We start from the raw sequence: 24,743 nt of genomic DNA on the forward strand, positions 1-24,743 counted from the left end.
AGATCTCTTCTGTCTGAGCATATTAGCAGCAAATAAACTATGCAGAATGTTTGTTTGGCTGAAATCACTGCATAAGCAGTTATATAAGTGCACTTGAAATGTAAGGAATTCTTTTCTTTACTGAGAAATCCTTCACCTTTTGTAAATTAAAAGCTCAAAGTTATCCTTACTTCAGCTATTCCTTATTCTTATGCCCTGTATCAATCATTATGCTTTGGATTATTAACAATACTGTATTTAGCACCATATTAAACAATGATAGGCTAAATAATATCAAATATGACAGTTGCTTCCCAGGGTTTGTATTTATCATCACCAGTATTAGAAATAATTTGAGGCCTGATCTTATGTCCCATTCTCATATCAGTACTCCTTAAAGTCAATGGGAGCATGTGTCTGAGTGAGGGGTATGCACTTCAATATGGGGTACAAGATGAGGCCCTTAAGCTGAAGGAAGGACGGTATATAGGAACATTAAGGCACAGTGATGTTGGGGAACAATGTGCAGGTGCACCACCCTACACAAACACCAGAAAGAACGGTTGCTGAAGTAGACACACTATTTGAATCCCTGCATCTCAAAGAGTGCTGTTGTTCACCCTTGGAAAGAGTAATGTCTATTCCGCTGTGTGGCTAGCCATGGTTCCACTCACTCTCTATCCTCCCTCACCCAGTTTGGAGAAGTTAGCACTGGCAATGTCATTAGCCTGACAGAAACCTTACACCCTGTGGAAGCTGCTTAGGGTATTGACACTGCATTTGGCAAAATATACAAAATGTGTCACACACACACACACACACATGCACACACAAGCATGGGATAGTATCCAGGGAAACAGAACCATACAGAGAGCAATAGCAAAAAACACGATGAGTTCATTCAGGGATGCTGGAAAATTTGTATAGTGGGGGTGCTGAGAACCATTGAACCAAACTGTAAACCCTGTATGTGGTGTGGCCATAGGTACTGGAATTTGGGGTGCTGGGGGTGCTGCTGCATCCCTTGTCTTGAAATTGTTTCCATTCTATACAGGGTTTGCAGTCTGGTTCACTGGCTCTCAGCTTCCCCACTATACACATTTTTTCAGCACCCCTGGTTGCAGCAGCACCCACAGCGCCCCTTCTTCCAGCACCTATGAGTCCATTAAAAAAATCAAAATCCTCTCTGAATTCCATTTATTTCTCCTCCTTGATCACTACCTTTCCCTAGGCTTTGGTTCATCTGGTCCATAAGTTAATGCATAATTGAGGGCCTGATTTTCCTCTCATGCCAGCAGAACTCCACTGACATTACTTCTGATTTACACTGTGTTAAATGAGAGTAGCATCAGCTGTAAGTGATGGAATTCAACTCGTTTAAAACTTTTTTTAATGAAAAAAACCCATACAACAGTATTTAAATTTCTCACAATGGAAAAATACTATTGTACATACATTGTCAGAGATGGGTACGTATAGAAACATGTAACATGCCCCAATACCTTCATACACTTCCAAAGAAAAAAAACTTTCTTGAATGTCTGTTGAGTACTAGGAGGCAGCTATAGGGTTATGGTATTCAACACTGATTTATGTTTTATCCCTGGAAGCACATTAAGACCTAGGAAAAGTCTGATTCAAAATGAATGGTGGACAATGTCTCACTTTCCCAATACCCCTCTATTCAGAAATACTTCTGACAGATCTTCAGCTGGTGTGAATTGTCATAGCTTTTTGAAGTCAACACAGCTACAACAATTTAAACCAGTTGAGGATATGCTCCATTGATGTTTTATGATTCGTCCCATCTCTAATGACAAAGTATCTTCTTGAAGAACAGTAGACATTCTTAATGGAACACCAGAGGCTACATTTAGAGCTAAGAGAGTACTAGAAACAACATTTTCTGTTCTAATTTTAACATTCATTCCCCTTCTGTGTTTGCTTTCTGTCAGAATTCTAGAAAATGAGTTTATTGCCAGGAACATTTGCAGAAACAAAAATGCGTACTCTAATATAGCAGACTATACACAAAGTTAATATTGAATTTATAATCACCATTAGCTGCACTGGAAATCTGATTCTTGGAGTTAGAGTCAGTCCAACAGGGAATAGAAACCTAACGTGATCCATAAGTACCAAACAATTTAAATGGAAAATATTTATTACGCTCAAAAAATGGCACATAAACAATCTGCAGACCAATATGGACAATCTGGGGACCAAAAAAAGTCAGATTTGGTCCAAAGAAATCATTAGGGAGGAAGTATTTGTCCTTCCCAAGTGCTGGCATAAGCAGGCTATTGATAATTGGTTATTGATAAATTATTAATTAATTGATTACCCCAGCAATTGATAACAATTTTAACTGTGACTATATGTTTATATGTCTATATGTTTAATGAGAGGGGTTCTTTCAAATCTGGATTAGTTTAATTATTAACAAACCTCCAATAAGTCATCTTTGATTGGATTTACTGATTTAACAGTTAGTAAAGACATAGTTACCAACTACTGCAGAAGACCTTCCCTGTAGTTCTCTGACAGCCTGCGTTCAATCTCCAGATGGTCTTACTTTCTCTTGATTTCTTAGGGTAATTATATCCTTATTACTCTATTGTTTATCATTCCAACCCTTATTTATTCCTTTTGGTACATTCTTCTTATCTTAGGTTATTTTCTAAGTTCCCTGTTCCCTTGTACCTTTCCAACTACCTCAACTCCTTATGGTTAGTTATTATTTATTTCCTTTGTTGGGGTAATGATATTTGTTATACCTCTTCCACACTTTTGTGTTTAATGTTACTAAAATATCTGTTGCAGCAATTTCAAAATATGCTAACGGTTACTGCTTAGTAAAATTTCACTCCTTAAAGTTATCTTAACTGCAAAGTGTCATGGGAATCTTGTTTCCAGGCAAAACTTAGATTCTTTCTTTGATCTGTTTTAAGTGTCAACAAGGCCAAACTTCCATTGTCTTCAATGGAAGTTATACCTGCTTGCCAAAGAGCTGAATTTGGTCCCTAGATCTCACAATATCACATATGCAATAAAAAAAATACCAGCCATAGGAGACACTGGAAGTTTGTGTGTTCTAAAGAAACAAAAAAGAAAGACTGCAACTCCCTCAATTAATGTTCTCTATTAGAGGTGTGGTTATACTTTGAGACTGGGACTTTCAATCAAAAGTGCTTAGCATTGGCTTAAGGTCTGCTCCCATTTAAATCAATGCTAAAACTTCCATTGACTTCAGGAAGAGCAGTTGTCCAAGGCTGAGTGTGTTTGAAAATCCCACTCTTAATTAAGAAATACCTGGTAAAAGAATCCAGTGGAGACAGATCTGTCCTTAACTGAGAGAATAAAAGAAAGTTTAGAAGATTGAGAATCCAATATTTGTATTAAATTATTGCATTGTTTATTACATGCTTAGACATCTTTGTTAGAAGAACACAGCAATAAATGCATTTAAGAAAGATTTTAGAGAAAGTTAGAGAACTGGCACTTTTATACTATATAACATTTTTTTTCAAATGTCTAAAAAAAACAGGCTTACCAGTTTACTGTTATGTTTTGGAAATTAAAGGAATTTTAAAAGAAAAAGAAATTTTGCCATGAGTTCTTGCCTTATATAACTGTAACTCTTAGAGTTAGGGAAAAAAGACTTTCATTCATTCATGGGTAATACTTTGGCTCCATGTGCATTTATATAGGTAAGAAGAATTTTGGCACGCCTTTCTACCACATCAATAAGTTTTTCAATTCCTCGGCGACCTCCTTGGCTCTCCCAATATACTTTGTCAAGGAACAGAGACTGAAGAAGCTTCTCTCGCAAGCGCTGGCTTTTCAGCACTGAAATTGCAGATTCAGGGAACCTGAAAAAGCGTATAGGAGTTTATAAGCTTTGGCATCACTCTGAACTACAATATTTACAACTAATTCCATGGATTCATCAAGGTATTTCAGTGCATGCTTAGCTGTATGTACACAGTCCCATTTATTTCTACTGACATGCTTAAAGTTAGACACTTCAGCACTTTGGTGAGTTGGGGTCATAATCACTGATAGTGTCACTGATTCTCCAGTCTAGCCGACCAGCTGAACAGCTCAGGATGGGGTGTTTATAGCTGGGTGCACTCCCTGATTCTGGAGCTACCTGGGCTGCTAGGGATCAATCAGGCACAGAGATATCCTGGCCACACCCCACATTCTGGCGGCCAGGAAAGGGGGATGTAAGAGCTGCTATGGAAACTCTACATCATCTAATGAGACCCCTATTCAGACCCTCCAATGTCCAGTTAAGGCAGTTTTCAACCACAGGAGTGACCCAAATGTGCCAATGAATCAGGCCCACATTATTCAAAACTATCCTAAAATCCCCAGGCTTTTTAAAAAAATGTCTAGATTGTTTGAAATTTCATATATCAATAGCAGTTATAACTGTACACTGGACATATTTGCGAAATATTAACTGGCCCAAGAGCAGCTCAGCAAAAAATCATTAACTATTGTCAAAAATGCTAATAGCCACTGTACATCCGCTTTTCAATCAGATTCCCCTTCAAGATTAACTTCTTTTGAAATACCCACAGAAGTCAGTCAAAGATACCTTTTATTTATATTGCTTTAAAGTGAAGAAGAAACATAATTCCACCACAATAAACACTTGCCCTAAGTAAATAATCATGGCATTTTAGGGCCCTTGTTTATAATGTTTTTTTTTTCCTCTTTTTGTTTTGTTTTCTTTGAAAGCAGTGTGAACTTCAGATGTAAATGCCTCCAATCTATATCAATGGGGCTTGCACTGATGCAGTTTATTCCAGTAACTGACAGCATGTGGTGTTTCTGCGTTGGGGGATTACTGCAATAACTTACTCATCTGCAGAGTGTCTACATTAGAGGTTTCCACCATGTATTGACACCAGTGAAGTTAGACTGGTGCAGATTTTCCTAGTCTCGATAGGCTTATTGATCTCACGCCCCCATCCTCCTTTCTCCTTCACCCCCTTTTGTCAGTCATGCCTTTGGTGGCAAGGATCTTGCCGTATCTGTTCTATAAAGCACCTAGCATACGTGTGATGCTCCAAGTAATAATAATATCTGCCTGGACATGAAAGTATTTATATCCATACCTTAGTTTAGTCAAATTTCCATATGGAGGAGACATAGACGAGACACTGAGGCTACTGCAACAATGTCTTCTTTGTGAGTGGGGAAAGAAAAGAAAGCGTCCTCGTCCCATTCACAACCTCCTAACCCCTGGGGACATCCTCAGTGCACAGCCCTTTCACTCAGGCTGTGTGTTGAGGAGACAGAGAGGAGAGACTCTGATCCTAAATGAAGAGCTAGGAAAAGCCTACTGAACCCTGTGCAAATTTGTAGGGATATCCTAAAACTTACTCTTTGATTCCTTGTAATATTTTGAAATCCAGATTGTCTTCGCTTCTGTCAAAGAAACCTTTATTATCTATAAAGACCAAGTGCCTAGGGTCATGCCTTCTCTGAATAATGTGTGTCAGGTCAACAGAGTCTTGATCTTCACATTTCTGCTTCAGTCCTTTCTGAACACAGGAATCCTCCTTGCGAGGTTTGAACCCACAGCAATTTCTGTCCAGTCGATTGTAGACCTGGAAATGAATATAACAGATGACCAAAGTGAAACGCAACAGGATGCAAAGTTTGACTCTTAGATATACTGGCCTGGATGCAGAAAAGGAACTAGGTGCCCAACTAGGTCTTAGGTTCCACTGTAGTGACCAAAATGCCCACTGAACCTTGTAGGCACCTAAACTCAGCACCTAAGCTTTTGCAATAGAAGGTCCTCAGAAGCCTACATTTCTGCCTCTGAGCATGCACACTGCTGCTTTTTTTAGGCATCTAGTTGCCTGTCTGCCACCTTAGCCCCAGAGCAATTGACAAACCTGGAGAAGCCAGATGTTCAGTCAGCTGAGTCACATGAAGGTGACTGAGCACACTTAGGCAAATTCACACAATACAGATGGGGGAAGGAGGGAGAAGCAAGATCTCCCTCATAACTTTTAGCCCTGGTTATGATTCCCACCTGGGATGTGGGAGACCACCAATCAGAGTCTGCCAGCCACATGAAGGGGAGAAGGAATTTGAACAGGGATCTGCTACCTGTTAAGTGAGTGGTCTAATCACTGGGCTATGCTGAGGTGCTCAGTAAGTCTCTCTGTTGAAGCTGTTCCACTGTGGCTAAATAAAGAGTCATTGGAGCAGGAGGACTAGATTCCCCACCTCCCGGGTGAGCGCTCTAACCTCCAAGCTAGAGTCACTGATGTTTCTCTCCCTCTCTGTCCCAAATGACTCTTTAATTATTTAATCTAGAATGCGACAGCATCACAGAAGAGACGAAGAGAGCCTCACATCAGAATATCCCAAAGCCGGTGGTCAGAGCACTCACCTGTGAGGTGGGGGGAAGGGGGATTTGAATCAGAGGCCTTCCACATCCCAGATGAGTACCCTAAGCGCTGAGCTAAGCATTATGAGGGAAGGAATGTTGGCCTTCTTTCCCCACCCTGCTGGCTTCTTGCAAAAATGACATAGGCACCTAATTCCACAGTGGGTCCCCAGCTATGAAATGCTAGCAGCGATAGGTGACTCCCTGCAGCTTGGACTTAGGCACCTATCTCATGGGGGAGGGGATGCTTACCACACACCTCTCTTGTCAGCATATCCCATTGGCTAGCTTAGGTGTCTCCCTACCTAATGCCATGGTTTTTATGAATCACATAAAAGTTCCTATCTCTCCCCATTCATTGTGTAGGAGCTTAGGTAACAAATTTGGGTTTTGTGAATCACATATAGGCATCTAGAAAATCAAAGTTATGCACTGTGATGCTCAGCATCACCATGCCTAACTCCTGTTGTGCATCCAGGCCACCTATTACTTAGACTTGTCGGAGTTTGGAAAAAGCTATCATTCCTTACTAAACAGCGCCCCAGCGTCATGAATACAGAGCAAGCTTAATTAAAGTCAGTGGCGGGGAGAGGGAAGAGCTCAGTATTGATCATCCACAATTCATCTATTATTAAAACCCATTTCCTAGTCTCCAAGTTGTACCCATAGGTCCTGATTCACTCCTCTGTTATTCCAGTCTTGCACCAGTGTAACTCTATCTTAAAATAATCAGTGGAGTGACACCAGTGTCAAACCTGAGTAACACAATGGGGAAATCAAACCCAAGATTTTTCAGAAAGCAGCATCCTTTTTAATTCTCTGAGCTGGAATATAACAGAACTGATACAGACTTAAGTACACTAAGGAGAGGATTGTGTCATATAGCGTGTTATAGGTAAAGTGAAGTACTCAACAGTTAAGAAATGCCAGAATGAAGGTTGCCTGTGCAGCCTTAAGTCAGCCTTGTTTCGCGAATGCATTATGATATAGGCTTCTTCTACATACTATTTTTTCCACAAGACCACTGTCTCATTCAGTGCACAGGACAGTTGGCGACCAATTAAATGAGTAGCTATTCGATATTTCGTTTTATCTTCATTGTTTGAGTTGTGGCCATAGGCCTGATTTACTGTACATTAGTCAAACCCTGTTGTGAGTACAGAATTATCAATTTCCTCATGGACATGGTGCTTTACAAAACATGAATTTATATTCATAACATGCCAGTGAGGTGAGGTGATATTATTATCCTGATTTTACAGAGGGGGAACTGAGGTACAGGTTAAAGAGTGTCCATTTACTTTGTATTTATGTAATTACTGATTGTATCAAAATTCATATGCACAAGGGGTCTGAATTAAGATTCAGACAACTCTAAATCTGGCATGTCCTCACTTTTGAGTGCTTGACTTTGCAACTTTAACATTTGAGTGTGGCTGATGTATTTTTATATTTTGTGTATCTAATATATTTATCTAGTGTTAAATGACTCACATGGTAGACATTTTACTTGAAAAAAACTATTCCATGGTCTAGCAGAGTGCACTCCTTGCACACTTTTCTTGATATGCAGACTATTTTCTCTTTGATCAGTGTCATCCCATCAATCCTTCATATATCTACCAGGAACACCCTGCACAATACCCCTGCTTTCTTAACATTTACATATTTCAGCTACTTGTAACCTGTTACCATACCTCATACCTCTCCAGTCATCATTTAACTGGGCTACACATATTGACTTATTTCAATCTTTCCTCATTAATCCCTTCAGCTACTGTCCATTGTTCTCTGATTCCCTCCAATTTCTCTGCATCTTTCATCTCAGTTCAAACTCAAACTTACGGTATTACACAAAATCTTCCCACAAACAGAAAATTACTCCTTTGATTTTTAGTACCATTTGTGCTACTAGTTACTTTACTAGGACTCAACTCAGGAAGTCCTTACACAGATATGCCATACTCTTCAGTGCATGTGACTATTTGTGTAATTTATATGATGTATTCAGGTGAATAAGAGGTATCAGGCTCTTAGTTAAGATACTTTTTTCTATAATCAAAGTAAGAAGATTTCAAACTTTAGAGGGATCAAGGGCAAGCTAGCTGGCAATGGCTAGGATCAGGAAAACCTCAAAGTGGATAAAGGGTAGCCAGTCACCATCTCTTGCACAAGTAGAAAACAAGTGAGTATCAACATGTTTGAAGTTATTCAGGCAAACCAATCTGCTTACTAGTACTGGAATAGCTCAGAGATTAATACGCAAATGCAATACTTGAAAAGCAGTTAGAGAATTACTAGTCAACTGAAGGCTTCTGGGTCCATTTACATGCAATGGACGTTGATCACTTTGATCACTTTTACTAGAACATTGATCACTTTTACTAGTGATGAATACAACCCATTATGTTGGTCATGTCACCTCAGGTTCCCTTGTTCATCTGTCCCTTTTTACTGGATTTTTCAGGTATCCGTGCTCTCCTGTTGAAATGTCTCTAAAGATAGTTGTATGTTCAAGTACATCCTGAGAAAGTATGAATCATGCAGAATGAGCAGATCTCTCAAATACATATTCAGCTGCTTGGCATATACTTCTGACAATTGGCAGGGCATTTTTTGGAAGTGTAGGATACCCCAGATTTGTAGCCTGCCTTGTAAAAATGATTTGCTTCCTTTTTATTTCATCAATGGCTCAAGCCTGCTGCATCTCATCTAGTAGTTAACATTTATTTCTGGATAACAGCAGAGATAACATAATGTTCATTGCTAAATTGCAGTCTTTACTCTAGAAGATACTAAAATTAAAAATTAATCAATACTTCTGTGCATTAGCACAGGAAAAATTCTATCTTTTACACCATTAAATGCGAACACATTAGCACTTTTAGATTAACAAATCAAAAGCCATTTAAAATGCTCTGACACACACTGTGCTATTCCTATAGGGTTATTGCTATGTTTAGGATCAATATAATCCACATATGACTTTATATCAGATTACAAGCATTACTCACTCGTAATAGGACTGAGGATGGAGTCATTACACAAATGACAACCTATTTTAGGCAGAAAATTCCCATTCTATAATTACCACAAGCAGTGTTGCATAAATATAACTCAAAAAGTGAAACATCCATTCGTCTTCGTCAAAAACAAAAACTTGTGAAGGACAGAGATAGACGGTGTCTAAGCAAATGCAATGATTTCTACATTTTAAAAAACATGGACTTTCTAGAATGTTGAATTGTATGTGAGAGGAAATGCTGCATATAAACAGGGGTTATTGTAGCTTCTAGATGCAGGTGCCTGGTGGGGGAAGTGCAGACATACACTATACTAACAGGACCTCCTGGAGAAACAATGTACCCACATCTCCATATTATGTAGGAGAAAATGAATGATGTGCCACCTTGTAAGAGGGTGTATCATGAAGTTCCCTCCACATCCAAGCACTTCTGTTGGCCAATGTGAGGAAGAGGTGGGAAAGTATAGTCTTGAGGTGTCTAGTGCTGCTATCCCTAATTCTCATTGTGCTCAACTGGTTGCAAAGGCTAAGATTATGACTGAACCCTAAAATGAGGAAACATAAGCAGGGGTAAGTCTCCTTGAACCCTCCCACTCCTTGCACACCTGTTCAGTGGTCAATTATAGTCTAGTCCATGAGATTATATTTGGTCAAAGTATGAATTTAAAATATAGTTGGCCAAATTATTCCCTTAGATACACCTGTTCATTGGATTTCATGGGTTGCATACTCAGGACAGAAGAATTATGGAGAGCAGGCTATTGTGCATAGCGTAAAAAGAATCGTGGAAACCAGAGATGGAAAACACTTATTAGGTTGTCTAATGCAAGGATTGATCCCTACAGTATATATGTAAGAAAATCTTTTCCAAACGGTTGTGGTGGTTAAGGATACACATACCTTTAGTACTCTTTTGCACTGGTGTACTAGTATGGATCAGAAGTTTAGTCTTTTGTGGGGTTAGGATGTTGCCCTAAATCCTAATTTAAGTGGGGCAATCTCATTTTTCAGACTACCCCTGTTATAACTGCCAGTGGCTGTCCTGTTTTTTCACACAAGCCCAAATCTTCATTCACCAATCAAGGTTTTAAGTGGACTTCTCACACTGGGAAAATCTACTATCATCCAGACTTCAGTCAGTATGGAAAAAACTGCCAGCCCCTTTTGATCCATCAAGTTACACGGCAGAAAAAAACATATCTTGTAGACAGAGGGACCAGGCTTAAGGGGAGGAAATAGTAGCCCTGCTACAAAGATGAAGTAAATGGACTAAGTCAAGTCACGGACTGCTGTGAATGGACTAGGTAAAGGCACGAGTTGATCTGTGAAGTGTTCCTATCATCTATCCCTTTTGTGTGTGCGCCTGTCTGTGTTAAGGACTAAGGTTATGATTGTACAGTCCATGGTCATGTAATGTAATTTGCCTGATCTCCATTGACAAGCCATGACTTACATAATGCTTACGTTTTTGTTATCAGGTGCCTTATCTCCAGTTTACCTTTGAGCTGTGTGTGAAGAGTTGGCAATCAGGTTTGTAAGTTTGGTTCATGTCTACTCTTAGCTACTGCCTTCTTTGCTAAGAGCAGGATTTGGTGCTAGGTTTGAAACCTACCCCAGTCTTCTATTTTAACTTCAAATCACTTCTGAGAGGAAACAAATGATTAATGAAAGGGATTGAGCTGCTAGGGAGTACTTGTATTTCTGATTATGAAACTATTCAGTCACTTGTTAAAATAGGCTTGAAATCTTTGAGACTGAACATTTGATCCAAAGCCCACTAAGTCAATGGGAGTCTTTCCACTGATTTCAAAGGGGTTTGTGGTAATCAAACTAACTCATGGGATTAAGTCCCTTACTCCACAAGTAGCTCACTGCAAGGAAAATGAGTAGGAGCAATAAACACTTTTGATGCCAGTAGAAATTACTCAAGTTTCACTTTTCAGGTTACCATGTAATAAGAACTGGGTCTAGCTCATAGCAATATCTTACTTAGCAAAATAATGGGGACAATTAAAGAATCATAGAAATGTAGTACTAGAAGGGACCTCAATATTTATCTAGACCAGTCCCCTACACTGAGGCAGGACTCAGTATAATCTAGACCAGCCCTGACAGATATTTGTCTAACATGTTCTTAAAAACCTCCAATGACAACGATTCCTCAGTCTCCCTAAGTAATTTGTTTCAGTCCTTAACCACCCTTCCAATTAAGAAGTTTTTCCTAATGTCTAACCTAAGTCTCCCTCGCTGCAACATCAGCCCATTACTTCTTGTCCTGTCCTCAGTGGATAAGGAGAACAATTTATCATTCTCCTTTTTATAACAAATTTTGATGTACTTGAAGACTTACCATGTTCCCTGCCATCCCAGTCTTCTCTTCTCCAGACTAAACAAACCCAATTTTTTTCAGTCTTTCCTCCTAGGTCATGTTTTCTAGACATTTGATCATTTTTGTTGCTGTCCTTTGGACTTCCTCCAATTTGTCCACATCTTTCATGAAGTGTGGGGCCCACAACTGGACGTAAGGCTCCAGTTGAGGCCTAATCAGTCCTGAGTACAGTGGAAAATTTGTCTTGTCTTGCTTACAACACTCCTACTAATACATCCAAGAATGAAGTTCACTCTTTTACAACAATGTTACATTGTTGATTCATATTTAGTTTGTGATCCACTATAACCTCCAGATCCTTTCCTACAGTACTCCTTCATAGCTGGTTTCCCATTTTGTATTTGCGCACTTGATTGTGAATTCCTAGGGATGTGTGAAAAGTGCATATACACTACATAGATTATAAAGCCAGAAGGGATGACTGTGATCTTCTAGTCTGACCTCCTGTATAACACTGGCCACAGAACTTCCCTAAATTAATTCCTGCTTGAACTAGAGCATCTCTTTTAGAAAACGATATCTGATCTTGGTTTAAAAATTTCCATTGATGGAGAATCCACCGCAATCCTTGGTAAATTGTTCCAGTGGTTATTCACACTCACTATTAAAAATGTGTCTCATTACTAGTCTAAATTTGTCTTGCTTCAACTTCCAGCTATTGTATCTTGTTATATTTGCTTGTTACAATGAAGAGCCCTCTATTATCAAATTTCAGTTTTGTGCATAGGAGGTATTTATATGTCAGGATCAAATCGTCCCTAATTTTTCAACCTTCTTGTTGATAAACTAAAAATATTGAGCTCCTTGAGTCTGTCAATATAAGGTATGTTTTCAATTTTTTAAATAATTCTTGTTGCTTTTCTCTGAGCGCTCTACAAGTTTTCAACATCCTTCTTGACTTGTTGACACCTGAAACAGACACAGTATTCCAGCAGTGGTTGCACCAGTGCCAAATATAGAGGTAAAATATCTTTACTCTACTCAATATGCCCCTGTTTATACATCCAAAGATCGCATTAGCCATTTTGGTCACACCTTCACACTGGGGGCTCATGTTATATCACTTGATGTCCTCTTGGCTGAAGAAGGAATATCATTTATTCTTTTTAAAACATTAACAGGAAGACATAAGACCAATGAGATCCTCACATCTATGGCTGAGTAACAGCAGCCTTTTGCTGGAAAAGGGGAAATGAAGAAACTGGTGTCACTGCAGGTGATTCTCTGCCTTTTTCAAGAGCATGTGAGACTGGCACTGCAAAATAACTTAGGGCCAGATCCTCAGCAGGTAAGTTCTATTAAGTGGAATGAAAATGAGTCACATCAACTAAGGATCTGTCCCCATGACTTAATAATAAAGGTCCTGACTCTCCAGTGCCTCACACCTTTGTATATTCATTTACACCTGTACAAAGTGCGTGTAAAATGCTACCAGAATGGCAGCAGTTTTCACTCACTTTCCACAAGTGTAAATGAATACACAAAGTGCAAGGCAGTGCAGAATCTGAACTATTGTCTTTTATCTTTTGGGGTTGTACAGTGTACCAGAAACAAACCAAAGGAACACAAGCACATACCTTTCTCATTAAAGACAAAAACTAAAACCACCTTTTTAAACACTCCCCTTCTGCGAAATTGCAACCCAGAGTGAATTTTATCATTGGACATATCTGTGGAAATTGTTTATCCTTAACCAGACTGGTGCTCAAATAAATCTTGCAAAGGTTGGTATTCTTTGTGTACAGTCAACATTTTACATTGCTCCCTTACCTGCAGAAGAAAATCAAAGAGTGCCATCTTGGACCACTCATGGTGATGGATCTCAGTACAGCCCCACTCAGCTTTGGGCACTTTGCCATTCTGCCAGCACTTCTGTTTCAATAGCTGCTGATAGGCCCCCCAATTTAGCCTCACTGAAGAATGGGTCCTATTATTTGTCGGAGCCAATGAGGAATCCCAGAGAATAATAGGACATGGCAGACCATCTGAGAAGAGGCAAAATAGAATCATTACCATATATGAATAATTCTCTTATATTGGAAACTAAAAGAACTTGATAATTCTTTAGACATTGTCTCTGGCATCACTAATTACAGCATTTGTTTTTAAAGAAAACATTTCAGATGTGGCAGGAAAAAGCTACCAAGCCCCAATAATTTCACATCCTTTGGTTTATGTGGTCATATTCCACATCTGAAAACAGCCACCACAGAAAAGGAAAAACCCTAGACATTATAGTTCTCTTCAATGTCTGAGAAGAACTGCTCTCTGTTTGCTGTCTGCATAAAAGTCTCTCTACCTTTGGAGACTATCTATTAAATCAGTTTTAAAAATTTGACATCCGATCCACAGCTGGGGTAAATTAATGAAGCAATGTTGATTTTCACCAGCTGAGGATCTAGCCCACTGTTTCTTCCTTTCTAAGGCAAATATATAAGGCAAATCCTGGAGTCCAACCAAAAAGTGGATTTATTTTGTCATCTTTAGAGTTTTAGTCCTACAGATATAAGATTTCACAGCTGTAAATAGAAAGGTTATAGATAGACCATATGAGGATGTGGCATGACTTTGGCTTTATCATTCATGAGCAATATGTCCTTGCCAATGAGTCATACAGTTCATCCCAAAGTAGTGCTGATAAGACCTTTATTCAACCCCACAGTGTCATATATTCTTCATATACAATATATATTTTACAGAAAATCCATTTTAGAAATATTTTAGTCAGTTTTTAAAATGTATATAAATAATATTTGTCTTATCCCTCCAGATGTAAAACCAGGTGCCTTAGATATGATGAATCCATCTGTACAGGGCTCAGAGAGAGAGAGAGAGAGAGAAATTATAATCATCATGTTATGTTCACTGCATACACACGGAGAAGCTAGATGAAAAAATAAATACTTTTGCTGGAAGGTTTAAGATAACACTACTTTAATTCTTAGAATTCAGAGTGATAACACACAAGAGAGAGAAACAACAAGCTCATCCCTAAACCAGTGAGGCAAAATTGTCGCGATCTTGTTTTTAAGCTGGTTCTTTCCAGATTGACTGGATAGGATGCATTGTTACAGAGCACCGAACCCTACAAGTAGGACTGGGAAACCCCCATCTCTGCTCTTAAAGTGGTAGCTTGGAATTCCAACACAGTCCTCAATACACCACATACCAATTTTAGACACCTCTAAAAATTACCCCAAACTGCCATTTGCTATATAATAATGTCACCATATTTGAGTCATATATCTCAGAACATACAACAGCAGGGCTATAAGTAAGTGGTGTGTATCCTATTGGAAAAAATGGGATAATTTTCTTTCCAATGGTAAAAAGTTCTTGTTGCTAACTCTGATGTCCTGCCTGATGCTTAAACCTGTCACTGAACCAGGGCTGAATACCGGTGTTGCACTTCAAAGCAGAGTAATTTTTTTTGAGGTGGGGCAGGGAGGGGGGCCAGGAATTTACATGTTTATATGCAAAGAAGGAAACATTTATATGGCAAGTTATTAGATGACAGTTACTGGAATATGATCAAAGGTTTGAAATTTTTGCATGTTAGTCCTGAGCAGTAAGCAAGAAAGTGCAGGCAAAGTGGTCAAATTTTATGCTACATCCAAACGATCACATTGCTACCACCTTGACATGTGTTACATTGCAGAGCAAATCATCTCACTATTTCCTTCACGTACATATTGAACCGGAGAGGTGGCAAAAGAGAGTTGTAGCACCCCACATGAGAGTACTCCCAGAACAATGAGTCCAACAGCACTCTCAGCATCTCTCTGAGAGCAAAGAATAGAACTACTTAAGAATGAGTCTATCCAGTCCTGCCAAGATCCGCAATTGAGTCAGTAAAAGTCAGAAGATGCTGACTTGCCCTAAAATAATCAGCAAGGACAACATATCAGCAAGGACAACTGATGTTTGCCCATTATTAGCAAAGGGTCATCTGCCAACAAGGTCAGTGCACTTTTCATACTACTGAATTCTCCCAGGACAGAATGACCTTGAGCCATCCTAGACTGAATAAAAACCTGCTCAACTTGCTTCGGAAATCTGCTTCGGAAAGCAGAAGAATGGGCTGTACCACAAAGACCAGATATATTTCTAACTTCGCCAAATCCTGGTACTTACACACACAAGGTGATGACGCTCAAATGAATCCAGTGTACAGCTCGAGCCACCTCTGGAACTGTCCTCCTGTTCGCCTGTTTTCTTAAACTAGGCATCTCCAACCTCGAACAGATCTTTCCTCTTATGCCCTCCCATCTCTTTCCTTTCACTACCATCACTGATAATTACGCTATCCTCCCCTGTCATATTCAGCTTCTTTCTGTTCTTTTTCCCCAGAAGTCAATGGGTGATCAGCAGTTTTAAAAAGTAGGACACTTATTTTGTTGCCTAAATAAGGATTTAGGAGCATAACTTTCAGGAACTTACATTTGAAAAGCTTGGTCCAAATCTTCCATATGCAATCTAGTCTCCCAGAACTCTCTCATTCTGGGTTCCACTCCTGACTCTGTCACTGACTTACCTCTTGACCTTAGCTAAATGACCTCTCAGTGATGCTTTCTTTATTTGCAATAAATGTATATGCAATAGGGATAGTGACACTTACCTTCCTTTGTAAAACACTTTGAAACCCCCAGAAAAAAAGCTCTATATCAGAGTTAAATATATTATATATTGATGGGACCTCAATTTGATCTTTTTTTCCTTATATCAATAATCAAAGTTCATGTAATTATTTATGGGTTTTCCCCAAAGCAGATAAATCAATGCTCTCCAAACAAAGCAAACCACCTCCCCGCGCACCCAAAAGGTTCAGCATAACAACCAACACCTCACTGTTATTTATTATTTTAATGTTATGACAATATCATGCCAATTTCCATTCAGATTTTTAAAAAGGTTAAACACAGGAAATGTTTGTGATTCACAGGAAACAAAGATGAACCAAAACAAAACACTTCAACTTTATAACACAAATGGAATTATTGGAGCATGTCTTCGTAGCTGGAGTAGAGAGCAGTAACCCAGATTGCTGGCTGCTGCAGGGAAAATGTGAAGGCAGTGAGTAAAAACAGATAAGGGGCTTTATCCTCAGATGGTATAAATTGGCATAGCCCCATTAAAGCCTGCCAACTTACACCAAGCAAGGCTCTGGCCCAATTTGAATAACAACAAAAGATAGTTCTAGGCCTGACCCTACATGCTGTTGAGTGCAAATTCAGTTGATTATGGTAGGAGCTGAGATGTCTCAGAACCCTCCAGGATCAAGCCCATTATCTCCCACTGCTGCTGGGCCTCTGCTCCCAACCTTTCCTAGAGATGCTGCTGCAGAGACGTGAATTAGAACCCCTTTCTTGCTTTCAGTGATGCTGCTGCTCCTTGCAATCCTCTCCAGAGACATCTATGCGCCACATCACTGTAGTATATGAATCTCTCTCATACATATAATTAACAGGTATCCTCCCAAGCCCACAGGAGGAAAGGAAGTAGTAATGGAGGCACAGACTGATGTAAGTGGCATGCCCAAAGTTTGTTAATTAAAAAAAAACAGAATGAAAGTTGGTGGGGAGAGGGATACACCTCAACGTGGCTTATATCAGCAAAAGAGTCTTTTGCTAGTTTAGCTTATATCATTGGGGAAGGTGGTCTAACTATAGTGGCAACCCACACACACACACACACCTCCTTTTGCTGGTACAAGCTCTGTCTCCACTAGGGACCAGTAGACCTATCCTGGCAAAGCCTTCTCCATGTAAGGTAGCCCTCTGAACAGTAAGAAAATGGTGTAAGCCACTTAAACAGATCTCAAAAGTGTTGACTAAAGTATTTCCCCTCTTTCTTCCACATCTTAGCTATAAGCATTATACACTTCGGAGAAATCTTGGAAGGGACGAAAATCTTCTGTGTGTGAATGCAGATTTTAAGGAATCTGTGAGGGGTGTATAAGTACTGGATTTTTATGTAACACACTGTTGTGAGAATATGACCTCTGGTCTCTCACTCAGATCCAGCTATATGACAGCAAGCAATTCACAGCACAACTCAATCTGATAAAGGGCACACAAAAGAGACATCATTTAAAATGCATAAGTAAGACTGAGTTCTTATTGCCCTGACATTAATAACTAATAACGAGTGTGCCTGAATGTTCATAACTTTTGATGTGATGGAAAGAGCATGCTAAGTATGTTGGGTGTAAGAGAAAATCTGTGGCTATCTTTCTCGTTGTGTAGAGGTCAGTAAAGAAACATGACAACTCTAATCAATGGAACTTTCTATCACACCTGTGCCAAATTCCCAGCATCCATTTGCACATAACCTGTGATGAAGTGAGCAGAAACAATGCTACTCAACAGGTGAAGAAACTCACTATGGACATGCTGTGCAGCCATTTTGCTTGGCCAAAGTGCTGAGTAAGATGGACTGTGCCCTGACACCAAACAACTCCCCCACTAGTAGGTATCCCTGCCTGTTTTGGAGATAAGGGGGCACAGGATATGGGCAAGGAATGACCTGAAAACCTCAGGGCAGCATGTGGAATAGCTACTGATCTACTGAGTAGCCGGGATATGCACTGGAAGTGATACAGCCTTCTCCAGGGCCCTTCCTACCTCTCTGCAGGAATCATTAATGGTACCTTGCTAAAAAGACAAACTCTTGTACATTTTGTCTTTCCCATTGAAAGATTAGTGGGAGGAAGAAGTGTCCCAAAAACTCTCTGAGTTATGTTTTACAGCGTCTAAGTCATTCCTGACAGGTTTCAGAGTAGCAGCCGTGTTAGTCTGTATCCGCAAAAAGAAAAGGAGGACTTGTGGCACCTTAGAGACTAACAAATTTATTTGAGCATAAGCTTAAGTCATTCCTGTATATGAGACAGTGTTTTGAGGAAGCACAGAGGGACTAGAAATGTAGCCTTCAGGCTGTACAGTCCAAGGATTCCTGGTGAAATCCAAATCCATCCTGGCCGACCTGTGGGAGCTTGCAACGGGCAGGCATTACATCTTATACAGGATTTTGCTTGCAAATCAATTTGGTTTGGATGGAAGCATGCCCTGTAAATGAGATACTCCCTAATTCCACACCTCCATGCTGACATTACCAGACCCTTTAAAGCACAGATTTCCAGGGCTAGGATGTGGACTTCAGAAGGCTTGGATGTACGAGGATCATCCACTATTTACTCCAATGCCCTTACCACACATTTATGCCATTTTCCCACTTCTTTTCAGCCCTTGCTTTGCTCATTTATATCTCAGTACCAAAGGAGTTCTTCCAGCTAACACCTACTGCTTGAACACTGGGAAAAAAGTGGTATATATATTTGCATATGCATAGAATTATTTTTGCTTGGTTTTCAAATCAAAATTGTGGAAGACTTTGTCCACCTTTAGTCTCCATGCCCATGTTATTTTTGATAAGTCACTGGCAAAGAATATTGAGGAAACAGTTATTGTGACCCAACTTTCCATTCTGGCAAGGCAGAAATGTCACAGGATAATTTAAACCTGTGGCAAATGATTCACTTTTGATTAGGGGAGTGGCAAGCAGAGAGCTCTGGTACAGTATTTTGCTAGCCTCTCCGTCACCTATCAGGGGAGGAGCTGTGGAAACAAAAAATAAACCCAAAGTTGTTTGGGGGTTTACAAAGCACCTCTTTGAAAATGCTTTTGACAAAATGAATGGCGGTTTTGTGGAGCCTATTTTTAAAAAGATTTTAATGCTACATCAAGCATGTCTTGTTACATTGATTACATCATGACTGAGGCAAGCTAAAAGGATATGTCAGCTTAGAACTTGTTGAGGAGTCCAGTCCTACATTGCATTCTTTCTCATGAGTAGTCATTACTCACACAAGCAGTCTCACTGAAATCATTTAGGCAGCCCACATACAGATTACTGAAATGAGTAGAGGCTACAGGAGCAGGCTCATTAATTGTTCATCCTGTTTTCTAAAATAATTTTTCATTCCTTTCCTAAACAAGAAGAGAACAACAAATGAGGTGTTCTCCGCTGACATTTGTGTAGTTAATTAACAATCCAAGTCAAATACACTCAAGCAAGTAACTATGGCAACCAAGGCAGGCATTTGAAATCCAGCAAGTTTCAAGATTAATGAAATGGAGAGAGGTAAGGTGCTGTGGCTGTTCCAGAAGCTGAACTCGCCCTTTAGCTGGAAAACATGAAAAAAGACCCAAAAGGAAAAATGACTTTTTTTCTCCTCATTACTTAGCAACACTTTTCGTGCTGTAGGAACATAACCAATTACAGGGAAAAGGAGGCTGAAGAAAATAGAATCTCTCTCCCAGCCAATCCAAAAGATGTTGCAGGCTGAAGACATTAAGCAATTCAGTCTACACTTAACCTAATAGCAGTTTCCAAGGGGGCTACAGTCTGTCATCTGTGCAGCCATATTATACAGAATTCCTGAAACTGAACTGCCTTAATGCCTTATGACAGCTCTATAGCAATAAATCCTGTTCCTAAAAATAGAGTATGCATAATGCATCTTCCATGCTCTGCTGCTATGAATAATATTCAAAAGCCACCAAACTGTTATTCCTAGAGATTCATTCATATTGTCGTAAAGGCTGCCAAAGGGAAGGTTTACACAGTGTTGATAAATCACAGATCAGTACGTTCTTTTCCTGCCATCAACTTTTGCAAGGACATTTTTGCTTTACCCTTTCTTTGATAAAATACAGGCTGATTTATAACATATTTTGTATAAAATAATCTTCTTCAGTACTAAGAAATGAACAGCAAAAACAAATAGCAATGATTCAGTAAAATATAACACAGCCCTTTCAGCTTATGATCAGTGTGTATATAAAAATAGCATTTAGGCTGAAGACACATTTAATGAGACAGTAATGTTTCAGATAGACTTATCAACTTACACTGAAACTATTAAATATAATTTTAATTTCATTTTAGGAGAAGAAAAATATGCTATTCTGTTAAAAGCAATTTGCATTGTACATACTACAACCACAATGAAGCATCTATAGCAGGTGTATTTATTTAGCTAGACACAGGTGTGTCATGAGCTTTAAGTTGTCAAACAGAAGAAACCACTGAGACTTCAGTGACTGCACAATTTCGGTTTTAATTTCCAGAGGCATTTGTGCTTTTGGGATTTTGCCAAAGGAGTTCAAGAAGGAGCTCTAAGACCTCCCACAATCGGTGCTTGGGCTAACAGAAATGTGTCCCCTATCTGCTACTCGTGGCAAATGAATTCCAGTGCTGGTTTTCCGCAATATCTTGTGAAAGTGAAATCTAGGGGAGGTGAAAGAGTAAAAACTAACCTCTGAAGCACAGAGCACTGTGCTGAGAGACTTCCAGACTGTGCCCTTCTTCAGTTTCATTTTGATCAGTCTATAGAATTTCATATTCACTACAAATGATATGAAAAAAAGGATCATCCCTTTTCTCCCCTCACTCAAATTAGTCTTCTATGGAAAGGAAGTTGTCTGTATGCTCTCAATAACTCTATTATTCTATGAGGCAGCCAGAAGCATTAATAAACTCTGGGTGTATTACATCCTTCAGGACAGAACTATTACACTGCAGAGGAGCCCTGAAATTACATAAACACATATTCCAGGTTAAGTTCCTTATAACTTTGCTCTGTAGAGTTAGTTCTCAGACTATCTGAAATTAAAGCCTGCTGTTGCTCAAATACTACACACTGGAGTCCCCCAGATGGAAACTAAAAATCAAGTGAATTTGTTACCTTGGATGAACTCCGATTTCCTGCTTACAGAAGGCAAGGTCTTATTCAGCCCCAGGATTCTGTCTAAATGGAAGGCAAACACCTCACTCATATCAAGGGGTCTCTTGATGAGGCCACAGTACCCTTGACTGCAGGCTGCTCCTGTGGCACTGGGATTCCTCTCAAACACCAGTAGGACTCCATGCTGAGAGGGTGCTTCTTGGACACTGTCTATCCGGGAATCCGCTAGCAAACACATGCTTAGGATATCATCTTTGCTCAGCCAAGAGGGGGACCTCTCACTGTATATCCTGATATTACTCTCCCGAGCCTTGGGCTGCACATTTATACCTCCTGAAACCCCAACATGTCTCCGGTGTCCCCTGCCCACTGCTTCCCTCTCTCCATCCCAGTGCTTCTTCAGTTGGTGCCTTGGTGTCTCTGGAACTACTGCTTCCTTCATTAGTCCCATGGAGTAGCTAGTCCGCCCCTGCTGCTGGGACAAGGCCTCCTCCTGCCCAGTGACACCTACTGGAAAGCGCTGCCCATAGGGCAAAGGGAATGCATGCTTCTTCCTCAGCTTGGGTTTCACACTGCCTCGGATGTTGGTGGGTTTACTGCGCTTGGACCGCAGTGTGATGTACACCACGTTGGGTGGCACTGAGGTCCCATTGCCACCCATCTGGGGCCCTTGGAGATCAGGTGGGGAGAAAGTGCCATCCAGTGGGATCCCCAGAAAAGGTGTCTGACCAGCATCTTGAAGACTCCTGGAACTGACCTTCTGGCGTCCCCCTCTGTGCTGCGGTAAAATGTGACCCACTTGACTGACCAGAAACCCCAGGTATATCACACAGGCTATGCCCAGCAGCAGATTCCTCCTGGTCCTGGGACGCCTGCCACTCCAGAGCCTCAGCACCCGTGGGGTGCACAGCAAGCAAACAAACCAGTTTATGATTTGGCCTGGCTGATCTAAGAAGGTCATTTCTCTGGTGAATCCACATGATGAAAGCAGCTTATAGTCTTCAGTGGTTTCCAGCAAGGAGGATGATGCATGATTTCCCTTCACAGATCTCTATTTCTTCTTTTCCAAATAGCTTCCAGTGCGAGCGGTGCACAGGGGCCAGTGGTGCGGCTAGGAATGTGTTTAATACTAATGACTCTGACACTCCACCTCAGCAAGCTGCTAAACTCTTATCAGCCAGCTCAGGGGAAGTGACTTGTTTCAGAGAATGAATGGAGTCAACTGTGTAAACAAAGTTAAAGGAATCACGATCCAAAATGTCTGAGTTTCCTCTGTGAGCTGTGAAAGGAAAAAAATTGCAAATAATATTCCATTATCCACATGGATATAGAATGTGGCATCTCTCTTTCTCACTGTGTAGATCTAATAAGTTAGTGATCTAGAGACTTGCCATATTAGAGATTTCAGATTAAAATGAAAAGATAAATAAAACCCCAACATCATGGAACACAAGTTACAATTTACAGTCCCGAGTAACTGAACTCCAGCACTAGGAGGAAAGCTTGGAAAAGCCAAACTTTCCTCTCCTTGTGTTTATGACAGGCAGGTCCTCAAAGTAAAACCACATCTTTTGTTGCCTCATGTTAGTTTTAAAATATAGTGCATTAGCCAGCCCAGTAACTGTACCAATTCAAATATGAACATTTCCACTATCAAACAATGATTACACCCTGGCCCAGTAACAGTTCACATGCTTCATAATCCTATATTAAAGATAAAATATTGTTAATTCTATACTCTTGTGAAGCTATAAAATAGCATTTCCTAAATGACTGACTATAATCTTCAAATAAAATAAAAAGCACTGTCATCTCCTCTTAAGGAAGAAAAAACATAAATGCAGAGTTTATTGAACTACAAAGATATAGAAATAGTCTTACCTATTCAGCTTGCCCCATCCTTGGCCGTGGTAAATCTCTTATGCTAATACCAAGAATTTAGTAAAAGCAGCGTTTCTTAACATACTCTAACTCACATCCCAGATTTAAGTGTGCTCCACATTTTAGATATTTGATTGCAGGCTTAACGCTCTTTACAAATGGACTAGCTGTACAGGAAGGCTGTTTGCATATGAACTGCTACAAACTTACATGAACCTTGTTATAAAAAACCCTTCTATTTTAAATTCTGCAATGAAAAGTCCTGTGAACAGTATGCCTTCTAAAAGTACATTCCAGCCGTTTCTAACTCCTGAGGGCCCTCTAGTGCATTGCATGCAAATGTGTTTAAGAAATGACAGTCTTCCACAGTAACAGGGAAAACTAGATCCTTTAACATATCAGAAATCATACATCCTTATATCGAAAAAGGTAACTGGCTTTAAAAATATAAGAATAATAATATATAGCAGTTACATAGTGCCATTCATCTGTAGTTCTAAAAGGGGACATATCATTGGCCTAATTTTACAGATGGGAAACCTGTGGCACAGAGAAGTTAAGTGACTTGCCCAAAGTCGGACAACAAGATAGTGGCAGAGCCAAGCATAGACCCCAGGACCTCTGATGCCTCCTCTGGTGCCCTATCCAACTAGACCATACAGGTTCCTATAAAATTAACGCTATCTGTAAAAATAATAAAAACTTCTTCATTCCACTTTCCTTATGACTCATAATAATGGAGAGAATCTCTTTTCCATTACTAATAATAATGGGAGAAGCACTCAAATGTGAACATATATTTAAGATAAATTCCAAGATTACTTACAATATTGTATGATTTGAAGTGGTTTTATTTTAAACTAACTAGGCCTTTGTAGTCTTTATATGTGGATATTTTCTAAGTTGTGCATCAAGCTAGGTACTCCCTATACCTATAAATTTTCTGTAAGGACAATGCTCCTGTGAACTGTTTCCTCTAAACCTGATTTCTCTTTGTACCTTGGAAGGGAACAAGTGATCTGTAGACAGAAGAAAAGAGTTTCCTCATTCTACTTATAGTTCCCTCTCTCTTGTTCTATTTCAGGTTTTTACTGAGAACTTGAACTGACATTTCTCAAACTAGCAGGATTAATACAAACAAGCTAACGAGGTGCATTAACAACTTTGCACTAATCTTGTTAGTACTTTTGGCTATTCCACCCTGCTCTAAAGACTTGGATAGTCTTGGTTACTTATGTTTTCCTTTAGTTCATCCTCTTTAAACATTATAACCCACACAAACCTAATCCTACAGCTCTTTATAAAA

The 24,743-nt window shown here is 39.7% G+C and overlaps 1 protein-coding gene across 1 annotated transcript; it reads right to left on the reverse strand.

The window, feature by feature from the left end:
- Positions 1-1,352: 1,352 nt before the first annotated feature.
- Positions 1,353-23,740, reverse strand: GASK1B (golgi associated kinase 1B). The gene is made up of 5 exons (XM_007071278.4): positions 23,438-23,740; positions 21,557-22,835; positions 13,582-13,796; positions 5,377-5,603; positions 1,353-3,851 (listed from the first exon to the last, which is right to left on the reverse strand). The coding sequence occupies exons 2-5, from the start codon at positions 22,515-22,517 to the stop codon at positions 3,644-3,646; spliced, it is 1,611 nt and encodes a 536-aa protein (XP_007071340.2). The 5' UTR covers positions 22,518-22,835; positions 23,438-23,740; the 3' UTR covers positions 1,353-3,643.
- Positions 23,741-24,743: the final 1,003 nt, after the last annotated feature.

This window comes from Chelonia mydas, chromosome 4 (assembly GCF_015237465.2).
Source record: "Chelonia mydas isolate rCheMyd1 chromosome 4, rCheMyd1.pri.v2, whole genome shotgun sequence".
In the NCBI taxonomy this organism is placed as follows: domain Eukaryota; kingdom Metazoa; phylum Chordata; order Testudines; family Cheloniidae; genus Chelonia; species Chelonia mydas.